The 12747-nt window shown below is 42.5% G+C and overlaps 1 protein-coding gene across 7 annotated transcripts in view; it reads left to right on the top strand.

Annotated features, from left to right (window-relative positions):
* pkp4 (plakophilin 4) overlaps window positions 1–12747 on the top strand; it is a 132305-nt gene that overhangs the window by 25174 nt on the left and 94384 nt on the right. For all 7 annotated transcript variants that reach the window (XM_078403852.1, XM_078403849.1, XM_078403846.1 and 4 more), the window contains exon 2: window positions 4611–4741. In XM_078403852.1, coding sequence (XP_078259978.1) covers window positions 4664–4741 — 78 coding nt within the window. In that variant the 5' untranslated portion in view covers window positions 4611–4663. The remainder of the gene's footprint in view (window positions 1–4610; window positions 4742–12747) is intronic.

Genomic DNA, 12747 nt, shown 5'->3' with positions numbered 1-12747 from the left:
ACAATTAAACACTCATTTTGATTCTTGAGTCTCTTGAATTCTTCAACTCTGAAGAGGAATGGATCCAATATCTTAATCACGATTAGTGCTGCTGCCAATTGAGGAAGTGACTGACAAGTTCCTAATATAAACTCTGCCAGTTTCTCTGTGAGGAAATGTTTTCTGCAGTCCACCTTCAAAATATACCTCAATCATGGCCCCTCTTAACCTCCACTCCTGGGAAAGCAGATGCAACCCCTCCACTTCCAGCTCATAACTGCATCCCAGACAACATCCTTGTGAAATGGTGCAGGAGGCTGCAAGGAATTGCTTCAGAATGGGAGTGAGGTGGAGAATTCTAGTGGCAGCAACCAGAAACTCCTGAGTATAAACTGCAGGTATTTGTGTGTAACCCACGCAGTCTGTGTTTTCTGTTTCTAATATGAAAGAGCTCATATTGTGAGTATTGAATACAGTGCTCTTAATTGGAGGAAGTGATTCCCTAACTAAATCCTGTGGTGGTAAAATCTTTTAAAATATATTTTGTATTATAGGGAATCCAAATAACATATTGGTGCAGTTTTTCAATTGCTTTGCAACTCTGGACCCCTCTTCCACTTACCCAAGTTAATCATCACTTATTCCTAATTTTCTGTACAGTAAAGTTTTAACGTTGTACTTAATTTCCAACTTTTCAACTTTCATTCCAGGAATATGATTTAATACATTCTTAACAAAGTCTAATTATTGGCATAGGTATGAAAATAAATTAAGATTTTAGCTGTATTCACAAAACTTCAGTAAAATTGGACTAGTTATGTATTACTGGTAAAGTTGTAGGACAAATGCAGTCCACTTCTGGCATGAAGCCCCAGGCCAACACCTGGGTGAAGTTAATTGAGGTTCCCACTGTTCCTGTTCAATTTGGAAATTGGTCATGTCCCCATCCACTTTTGTTTTGAAGTTCGGTTCTGCCTCAAATCAATTTTAGCTTTACACTGAAACTTGCAATTAGTATTTTTTAGTTACTAAACAAAGGCCAAGCTAGTTATTGGCTGACAAGAACTTGAAAGGGAACTGATGATAAATCAACTATTTTATTGCCAAAATTACAAGTGTTGCAGGGATAGCATACTATTGAGCTTTTAAAAAAAAAAAGGGTAAGCAAAACAGATTGTAGAACTGTAAATTTGCTGAGGAGTTTAGACTTACTGACTGTCTAAAGTAGTGACCAATGCCGTGGTATTCCATGGACAACTGAATGCCAAGTGTAGGGAGAAGGATCAAATCCTCAACATTAGACTCAACTGGCCTGGTGATTGAAAGGGTAAATTAAGGATGGCAAAGGGTCAGGTCTGGAAAGTATTTGGAGGATGACATTGTAGTTTTATTTGGTGTTTGCACAAAATGAACATGCGATAACAAAGGAGAAAATTGTTTGGGGATAAAACCAAAAAATGCTGTAAACACTCAAGTTAGGAAGCATTTGTTAAAATTAAGTTTTATTGTTTCAGTTATGTCAGCAGTTCGAAGTTTCTAGCACCTACAGGTTTTTGTTTTAATTTCATTTGTTCGTGAAATGTCCAGATCCATTTTAAATCCCAGTAAGGGAATATTGAGGTCTAAGATAATTTATGAGCCAGTGGCCAACAGAAGACTAGAAGTATAAAAGGGTCAAGAGTGGAAAAGTAAGAATCTATGTGAATTAAGAAAAATAGCTTGCCTTCTACAATTTTGACTTGGGATAATGTAAATCTAAATGAGCAAGGCAGGGTGAAATTATTGTAGCAGATATTGACTTGTATTTTTGCATGAATCATTCTGTAACTTTGGGACTTGAACATGTTAACTGGCTTTTAGACTTTCAGCCCACTTCCATAACTCCTTTTGTCACTGGCTGCGTAAATGAAAGCAACAGAGAGTTCTTTGCTGGCACAGTCAATAAAATGTTATATCTCGTATTGAAATTAGTTGGAATTTTGCAATAGACAGGTGATTAATGTTTTAAACATGGCAACCATCTGATGATTAACTGCAGCCCTTTGCTGATCCGCCCATTTTGTGATTTAAAAAAAAAAGCTGAGTCACAATTGAAGTGAAATAGAAGGAAATATTCTGAAATGGGCAAATAGAGATGACCATACAAGGATCGTGTTCAGAAGGAAATGCCCTGACAAGTTACAACACTTGAACTATTGAAGGCATCCTTGAGCAATATTTGTAGATTTCTCTTGCCCTTCCCTCCCTTGCTGTTCTCTACACAGGCAGTTGCTAGTGACAAAGCCATGATTCGATGTAATTGCGAGATGTTCATTGCTGCGATTAATGTAGAAAAATATAGTTTAACTGTAAGTACTATTACACCAATGGAAATGACAGGAACATTGATTTAGGCAGTATGGATATATGGAGGTTGGATGAAGACTGGTACCTGAGGATTTTGTGTATCCTGGGGTAGAATCACTTGATATTGAGACCCAAACATATCTGCTGTAAAATCAGATCTTCCGAGTAGGTTTTACTTTACTGGGCAATTAACCAATAAAGTCTTGGATTGAGAATTTACTGAACCATTCACCAGTATTCAGCAGCGTACTTGCCTGAGGACGTGGGGGAGCTTGAAACCGGGCATATTTTCCCATCTCTCAGGATGGGAAATTCTGCTGAACCTGGCAAAGAAGTGGGGTGTGCAGTAGAGTTCCCAAATAGTTGGCACAGAGACCAGTATTTTGAATACAAATTAATTATTTAGCATTTAAGTGATATTTCCAAATATGCAGATGACACAATCAAGTGGAAATAAAAACAAAGATTGCTGAAACAATTCGCAGGTCAGGCAGCAGCTGTGAAGAGTTAATTTTCAGGGCAAAGACAGACGTCTGACCTTTAGTTTAGTTTATTCTCGTGTGTCCCGCGATACAGTGAAAACCTATGAGACATTGTTTTGTTTTTTAAAATTGATTTCTCAACATCAGTGTTTCTGACTACAAAAATGTGGCATAGTTGCTTACAGCCAGTATACACTGTCTTACCAAATGGCATCCCCTTCTTTAGTGACCATTCTGTAAACCCTTTTCTCAATAACTGAATATTAGTAGATCAGAGTTCAAAGTAGTAGCTCAGCAATCCTTTGGAAATGGATATTTCCTCTTTATCGTAAGCATTGCAGAATTGCATTTTCAAATTTCCAAATAATTTGAAAAGTGACCATTTTTAAGGTATTTTTGGTATTCTGTGTTATGGTTGTTAGAAATCTGCTACTTTCCTATAATTGGTAATCTACAATAAATACTGGCTAGTGACAATACACTCAGTTTTGTTATGTAGCACTACCGTTGTGCTAGATGAAAGGGTGTCTAAATGAAAGCTTCTCTTTCTGTAGATGCTGCCTTGGTGGCAGGGTACCTTCAGCAATTTAACGTAATTCCACCCCTCCAATCACTAAAATAATGAGAGCAGTACAGAGACCGACTATTCCGTGACGAGTCTTTCCAGAAGGAATGTCATGGAATTATTTTTATTCACCTGCCTGGGTAAATTACAATATCAGTATTGCTCAGAATTCAACACATCCATGCTGGTACATGGCAGGTTATGCTGGTACCAATCCAGTGCTTGTGTATTCACTTATATGCTATATTACATTATATTAGGTTTTATTTTTTTAACTTTTTTGTTTGTTTATGTTATCTATTGAATACTATTTACAAACCTGTTGTGCTGCTGCAAGTAAGAATTTCATAGTTCCATTTTGGTAAATATGCCAATTAAACATTTTTGATTAATCAGTGATGGTGATTCTGCATCATTACTTGTGCTCCAGTGACTTTAGAGACATCGTGTGGAAACAGGCCCTTCGGCCCACCGAGTCCACGCCGACCAACGTCCACCCTGTACATCAGCACTATCCTACGTGCTAGGGACGATTTACTGTTTTACCAAAGCCGATTAATCTACAAACCTGCATATCTTTGGAAGGTGGGAGAAAACCGGAGCACCCAGAGAAAACCCACGCGGTCACAGGGAGAACGTACAAACTCCGTATAGACAGCACCCATAGTTAAGATCAAACCTGGGCCTCTGGCGCTGTAAGGCAGCAACTGTGCACTGTGCCACCATACCATGCTGCTTCAGACAGTGTCTACCCAAGCATGCAGCCTCCATCACCAATGTAGAGAAGTGCAATAGACATGTGGAAAAATTATTACCTGCAAGTCCCCCAAGTTGTAAATTATCCTGACTTACAGCTCCTCCAGATTGGATCCTTGAAGCACTCTGCCCTGCAGCATTGTCATAACTTAACTGGATGGAATGTTTCTGTACAGATTGGTCGCTGATCACCACCAACCTGAGCAGTTGGGGATGGGAATAAGATTCTGGGCTTATTAGTCTGTCTGAGGAAGCCAGTGTTATTGGGCAAATCTTCCTGTGGGGAATTATAATTATTGTTTGATGAAATGAGTTTGTGTTCCTGCGAGCAGGATTTGAGAGAAACACCCATGAGAGAAAGGAAAATATCCTGCTCTTTCAAATCCATCTTTGCTTAAAAATAATATGCTTTCTGTGCTGTGATCACCAGGAAAAAACAAAGAGTATTTGAAGGAATTAACTTGCGTTTTCCCCATGTTTAGGTAACATGCCAGCTCCTGATAACGTCTGGTTGATGGAATAGGGGAAGCTTCCCATGTGGGAAGCACCCACTCATCTCGCAATGGAGTCTGAGACCACAGCAACCACCATTTTGGCTTCAGTCAAAGAACAGGTATGAAAGTTGTATGTAATTTTTATCAATTCCGTTTGGTTCTAAACAGGAAAGTGATACAAATTTTAATATTCATTATCATATCCTGGATGTACAGATTTGTGGACAATTGAGCTGATGACTTGTTAGTGAGTAGGAAGGAACTGCAGATGCTGGTTTAAACCAAAGATAGACACAAAATGCTGGAGTAACTCAATGGGACAGGCAGCATCTCTGGAGAGAACGAATGGGTGATGTTATGGGTTGTGATCCTTCAGACTTGTTGATGACTTGTTAGCACAGGCTTTTTTTAACTTGGCATTATGAACATTTATTTGATGGCCTTGCATTAAAGAAATATTGCAGCCTCCTGGGATGTTTAATGCAATAAAATTAATTGCAATAATCATGCAAAACCACTCAAATGTTAAATGCAACTGATGCAACGCATTAAAATCTTTATTGGTGTACGGTTCCCTCCTGACATCCATCCACCCACCCACCGATCGTGTCACAGAAATTCTCCCTTATCAAATTTACAAAAGTGAGATAAGGAAAGAAATCTGCTCCCGTGGAACTTGCATGGAGAGAAAATAAGTAAACACAAAATGCTAAAGAAACATGTTTTTGTCCCCTTCTTCCCCCCCCCCCCCCCCCCCCTGGCCGGGTCTCACTCACTTTATTCCCTCCCTTTCCGTGCCCCATCTGGATTTGCACACATTCGCACCCTTTTCCCTCCTGCTGTCCCCTTTTACTTGTATTCCTTCCGCTGGCTTTACAATCTTTGTTAACTCTTCTAACCTCCTCCGCCCGGCCTTTATGCAGAGGTGCTTTTCTGTAGGATGTTTTTCATTTTATTGGCAGTGACAAAGACGCAACATGTCTTATTAATTTTTCATCACTTGGTACTCTTAATTTATTTTTTTTAGTTGCATAAATTCCATCCCTTTCATTGTTAACCCCATTATCTAAAATCTTTCCTTATCCATAAGCCTTGGGTGTCAGAGGGAATTCTGTGCAAATGCCGACTGGCAGCACTGCGCTCTGAGACAGCTGTTCATATGTCCTTGCACTGGACTGGGCTTGGCAAAGGAAGGACTTGCCTGTGAATGCCAACCCACTCAATGTGCTGACTCCTAGGCAAATCTTATTGTCCCACAGTACCGATTAACATTTGTTGTTTCTTCGTCACTGCCAATAAAATGAATATCATCCTGTTGGAATGCATATAGCAGAGGTGAGGGAGGATGTTCAAGTCACAGAATATTGCAATAAGGATGTTTTTCTTGGAATGCAACTCCTCCTTAATGCAGCAGACACCTATACTGAGTTAATTCCATGTAATTATTCAAGATTTCAAGATCAATTTATTGTCACATGTACTGATTAAGGTACAGTGAAATTTGAGTTGCCATACTAAGTGAAAAGCAACAAGACACACAGCCACATAATTTTTTTTTAAACATAAGCATCCACCACAGCGGCATCCACATTCCTTACTGTGATGGAAGGTAATAAAGTTCAATCAGCTTCCTCTTTGTTCACCCGTGGTCGGGGCTGTTGAACCATCCGTAGCCGACGGTCCGAAGTCCTCGAGTCGGGATGATCAAAACTCTCGCATTCGGGCCGGTTGAAACTCTCCGCGGCATGGAGCTCCCGAGTTGGTCTCTTACCAGAAACCGCAGGCTTCACAATGTTAAAGTCCACAGACCCCACGGTTGGAGCTCTCCACAGTCAATCCCCCGCAAAGGATCACAAGCTCCGCGATGTTAAAGTCCACACCGTGCTCGTGGCATGAAGCGCCGGGCCGGTCTCCAGGAAAGGCCGCCAACTCCTCGATGTTAGGCCGCAATGGGGACGGAGATACGATACGTTTAAAAAATTGCATCTCCGTCGAGGTAAGAGATTGAAAAAAAGTTTCCCCCAACTTTCCCACCCCTCCCTCCCCCCCCCCCGCACATAAAACAAACCAAGGAACACTAAAACATACTTTTAACGCATAATTAAAATAATAAAAACAGAAGAAAGGACAGACAGGCTGTTGGCGAGGCAGCCATCGCTGGTGGCACCACCTGGTGTTAATTTCGAACTATAATCTCTAGTTCATTTGGAAAAATGATTAAAGTTGATTTGTAACACCTATTTTACAAAATTTGCATACAAAGGGTGACATGTATATGGAAATAGCTGCCAGTGGAAGTGGTAGAAGTTGGTGCAATTGCAGTAGCTAAAGGACACAGACAGCGACTTGGATAATAAAGAATTTGAGGGATTGAGGCCGACACATTCAAGGGAGACTGACAGTTAGGGAATTTGGTCAGTATGGAAGGGTTTGGCCAAACGGCCTGTTTCTGCGCTGTCTAGCTTGGACTGTAGAATAACAGCAAGAAAATTAAGCAGTCAGAAGCAGTTTTATTGACATTTTGCAAAATGTCATGGGATTCTTTGCTCAAGAAAGGAAACCATCTGTATTGTTGAAAATCCATGTCTACGGATATCAAATCAATCACCTTGAGCCAATCAAGGCCTGGCGGCATGGTAGCGCAGCAGTAGAGTTGCTGCCTTACAGCGAATGCAGCGCTGGAGATTCAGGTTCGATCCTGACTATGGGTGGCGTCTGTACGGAGTTTGTACGTTCTCCCCGTGACCTGCGTGGGTTTTCTCCGAGATCTTCGGTTTCCTCCCACACTTCAAAGACATACAGGTATGTAGCTGGGCAAATGTTTAAAAAAAAATTGTCCCTAGTGTGTAGTGTTAATGTGTGGGGATTGCTGGGCGGCGCGGACCTGGTGGGCCGAAGGGCCTGTTTCCGCGCTGTATCTCTAAATCTAAAAAATCTAAATCTAAAAACCAATGTTTATATATTAAGGATAGATTAGAAAAAAGGCTAGAAACGATGTGGAGGAACTGGGTATTAATAAACAATTACAAGGAGGGATTTTAAACTGGGTGGGGATTATGCATAATCGTATACAGATGGGAGTCTGATGTGACCCCTTGCCTTTTGCTGATTCAAGACCAGTGATGAGGTGATGATCCTATTGCCATACATCTCGGTGTGAGGGTACCACTGTGATGGCTGGTGTGGGGCTGTGCTGGTAGTGCTGCTGCTTGGTGATGAGATACAGGGCTTGATGCTACACCCTGGATATCGCGATGCATGCAGGACGTTGTTGAGGACTGACAGCAGCTGCGTCATGTGTTGGTAAACCTCCTGCCCAGAGCACGTTGCTTCTCAGCAGCACCTTCAGGATGTGATGGAAATTCTTGACTCTTTCTTTATTTGGCTGCACAGCACCCCAGCCTAAAGATTTCTTGATGGTACCAAGCACACAAGCTTCTCCCAGCCTTCACAAGCAATCATTGTACCTTGAGCCATGCATCGATGAGATCACTTAACTATTTCATTGCTGCAGTAGTGCTGTCAGTGGCGCATCTCTCTGTTTAATATTAGTATGACACTTTTAAGCGGAAGTGGCGGCGCCTAACGGCTGCGGCTCGCTCGCAGTCTGTTCGTCTTTTTTCCTTTTTTTTGTTGTGTGTCGGTGTTGGGATGGTTTTTTTTTTTTTTTTTTGGTTGTGTATGTGTGGGGGGGTGGGGGAAACCTTTCTCTTTTAGGTCTCTTCCTCATGGCGCGGGGTGAGGCTCGGCTGCGGGGCCTTCCATCACCCGGCGCGGCTCGGCCGCTGGACTTAACATCGCCCGGCGCGGCTCGGCCGCGGGGCCTTCAATCGCCCGGTGCGGCTCGGCCGCGGGGCCTAACATCGCTGGTGCGGCTCGGCCGCTGGACTTAACAGTGCCCGGTGCGGCTCGGCCGCGGGGCCTAACATCGCCCGGTGCGGCTCGGCCGCGGGACTTAGCTGCGCACGGCTCAGTCGCGGGGCCTTCCATTGCCCCGGCTCGGCCGCGAGACGTTTCAGCGCCCGGTGCGACTCGGCCGTGGGGACTTCCATCCCCTTGCGGGGACTGTGCGGGTCGGTCGGGGAACGAGCTGTCTGTCCGTGGGCATGGGGAAGAGAGTGGAAGTTTTGTTGTCTCCATCACAGTGAGGGGGTGTTTGGAGTCACTGGGATGGACGTTTGTGTTGGGGTCATGTGTCTTGTGTTCTTTTTTGTGTGTGACTGCTATGTAGTTTCATTCGGTACCTTGGTACCGAATGACAAATAAAGCTCTGTTGAACTGTTAAGCATGGCAGCTTTTTTTCCTAACAAAGCATCCTGAATTCCTGAGGTGCACCATAATAGGATCACCATTTCATTGTTGTGCAAGGCTCCAGCAGTTAAAGATTAATGTACTGCTATGCTGCCAAAATAATGGGGAAAGGACAGATGAGATGACCTGAAACATAGAAGAATCAGAGACTGGAGGTGAGCCAAAATATTGGGGACAGGAGCTTGGGGTGGGCAGGGCCAATAGTGATATGATATAGAAATTGGGGTGAGGGAGGGGAGCATGGCGTGAACCTAAGATTTGAATGCAACGGTTTTATTGGACTTGAGAACTCTGTAACTGAGTTGGAGGTTGCTTTAACAGTAGAGAATGGTATGGTTGGGGTACAAAAGTCCACCCACACAAACATCTCTGCCCATAAAGAATGGAATTGAATACAACTTTTCTACTGTTCAGTGCTTTAAAAAAGGAAATGGTCAGGGATGCTAGGTGAGACTGAAGTTAATCCTATGCCACAGAAGATGCATATAAACTGTTCTTAGTAGTCTTTGTTTTTATACATCTGTTTTTCTTTTAACTGTCCTGCAGAACTTTGTGTAATTTATTTTATACGTTGTCTGAGTATATGTGCCTGTGATGCTACTGCATTGTACCCGTACTTCATTGTACTTGTTCATGTGATAATAAACTTGACTCGACTCATTGCAATTTTCTTTTTAAAATATAACAATTGTGGTGTACTGCAATTTGCATTAATATTTACTATGAAGTGTCCAACTAGATAAGCATTTTAACAGCTACTTTATACAGCCAAACATAAACTGAAAGGATCCAAGCACATTAATTGTTGAATTTAAGGCATGAACCTATGTGCCACGCTACCCAGTCGGGGCACTGTTTATATCATATATCATATCATATATATCATATCATATACAGCCGGAAACAGGCCTTTTCGGCCCACCAAGTCCGTGCCGCCCAGCGATCCCCGAACATTAACACTATCCTACACCCACTAGGGACAATTTTTACATTTACCCAGCCAATTAACCTACATACCTGTACGTCTTTGGAGTGTGGGAGGAAACCGAAGATCTCGGAGAAAACCCACGCAGGTCACGGGGAGAACGTACAAACTCCTTACAGTGCAGCACCCATAGTCAGGATCGAACCTGAGTCTCCGGCGTTGCATTCGCTGTAAGGCAGCAACTCTACCGCTGTGCTACCGTACCGTATCTTCATTGGGCATTTGGTAAAGATTCTGGTAGAAGTTTTAAGACTAATCAAATTTGTTTGTAATTTGACATTTGCATATACTAATGCCAGGCATAATCTTAAAGTTAAATTCAATGCAATGAGTTTACAAATAAACAAATTCATTTGGAAGTTCACCACTTAGTTTTCATTTACGAAGCCACACAGGATATGCATGTTTGGCTTAAGTTTGTTAAAGTAAAAATTAAGTATTACATTGGTTGTAATAATGGAGCCAATTAGTGTTTCGGAAGGAACTGCAGATGCTAGTTTAAACTGAAGATAGACACAAAGATTTGGAGTAACTCGGCAGGACAGGCAGTGCCTCTGGAGAGAAAGAATGGGTGACGTTTCGGGTCGAGATGTCTGAAGAAGGGTCTCGACCCAAAACATCACCCATTCCTTCTCTCCAGAGATGCTGCCTGTCCCGCTGAGTTATTCCAGCTTTTCGTGTCTATCTTAGAGCCAATTAGAGTTCCCTGTATGGGACTTTTCTGTGACATTTGGGGAGAAAACAGACTTTTTTAGAGGGAGGAAAAGAAATGTAATTTTGATATTCATCCAAACTGGATAACAATCTCTCAACTGACCACTGGAATCTGGAGCAATGGACAATCTGCTGGAGGAACTCAATGGGTCGAGCAGCATCTGTGGGGGGAATATAAAGGGGGGAAGGGGGGTGGGAAAGAGCTGAGATAGGCCAGTGGGTGTTTTATGGACTGAGATGTGTGAAGGAAGATGGGCAGATGGAACCGGGGAGGGGGAAGAGGGGAATTAAGAGGCAGACAAAAGAGGAAAAATGAGACAGAAGGAGACAGAAGGAGCCAGGAGAACACAAAGGCCACCAGTGCTAGAATTTGTTTTGTTTTTTTAAATTACATAATATGCTGGTAGTAATACAGCAGGTCAGGCAGCATCTGGAGAAAGTGGATAGGTGACATTTCTAGTCAAGGTTAGAATATGATAAGTAAGAAAGGTGATAATGGAGAGAGGTGAAGGGAAATTGGAACCTAAGCCACCTGGGGAGGTGGGAAAAACAAATTTCCAGCTTGAAATATTAGCGGTGCATTTCTGAAAAGCAGCATTAATGAATAGAACACTGGTTATTTTCAGTTACCTCAGCCCACTAGTTTATCTTTGCGGTAAGAATCAGTTCTCACTACTTAGCGGAAACAAAAACCGCGAATTGGTGAAGTATTTCCTGTGTGGTATTTCTACTCTGCCTTTTTGCTCTTGAAAATCAGAGTTGATTTTTTTCAAGAAATTATCAAACCTGGCATTTTATGTCACTTTATCCACCCTTGGGGACGAGAGCTAGGATAGAAAAGTACAGCACAGGAACAGGTACTTCAGTCCAGGATGTGACCCAATGGATTTGTTTTATAACCAGTTGGTTATAAATCTACATAAAGAACTGCAGATACTGGTTTCCAAAGCAACCCAAAGAACAAAGTGCTGGAGTAATTCAGTGGACATGGATATCCACATTCTCCAGAAATACTGCCTGATTTGCTGAGTTACCCCAGCACCTTTTTTAAAGCTATGAATCTAGTTTGATTTTTGTCACCCGAACAACTTCCCTGAAATTTTTCTGCTTAGAAAAAAGTATGATCCATTTTTCAAAAAGGATTACAAAAGGCAAATCATGTCTGACGAATCTTATAGAATTTTTCGAGGATGTAACTAGTAGAGTGGATAAGGGAGAACCAGTCGATGTGTTATATCTGGACTTTCAGAAGGCCTTCGACAAGGTCCCACATAGGAGATTGGTGTACAAACTTAAAGCACACAGTATTGAGGGTTCAGTGTTAAGGTGGATAGAAAATTGGTTGGCGGACAGGAAGCAAAGAGTAGGAATAAACGGGTCCTTTTCGGAATGGCAGGCAGTGACTAGTGGGGTACCGCAAGGCTCAGTGCTGGGACCCCAGTTATTTACAGTGTATATTAATGATTTGGACGAGGGAATTGAATGCAACATCTCTAAGTTTGCGGATGACACGAAGCTGGGTGGCAGTGTTAGCTGCGAGGAGGATGCTAGGAGGCTGCAGAGTGACTTGGATAGATTAGGCGAGTGGGCAAATGCATGGCAGATGCAATATAATGTGGATAAATATGAGGTTATCCACTTTGGCGGCAAGAACAGGAAAGCAGAGTATTACCTGAATGGTGAACGATTAGGAGAAGGGGAGATGCAACGTGGCCTGGGTGTCATGGTGCACCAGTCATTGAAAGCAAGCGTGCAAGTGCAGCAGGCAGTGAAGAAAGCGAATGGTATGTTGGCATTTATAGCAAGAGGATTTGAGTTTAGGAGCAGGGAGGTTCTACTGCAGTTATACAGGGCCTTGGTGAGACCGCACCTGGAGTATTGTGTGCAGTTTTGGTCTCCTAATCTGAGGAAAGACGTTCTTGCCTTAGAGGGAGTACAGAGCAGGTTCACTAGATTGATCCCAGGGATGGCGGGACTTTCATATGAAGAAAGACTGGATAGACTAGGCTTGTACTCGCTAGAATTTGGAAGACTGAGGGGGGGATCTTATAGAAACATATAAAATTCTTAAGGGGTTGGAGAGGCTAGATGCGGGAAGATTGTTCCTGATGTTGG

The sequence above is a fragment of the Rhinoraja longicauda genome, chromosome 8 (assembly GCF_053455715.1).
Source record: "Rhinoraja longicauda isolate Sanriku21f chromosome 8, sRhiLon1.1, whole genome shotgun sequence".
NCBI lineage: Eukaryota > Metazoa > Chordata > Chondrichthyes > Rajiformes > Arhynchobatidae > Rhinoraja > Rhinoraja longicauda.
Note: the sequence above shows the minus strand (reverse complement) of the source record. Positions and strands in the feature narration are given on the sequence as shown.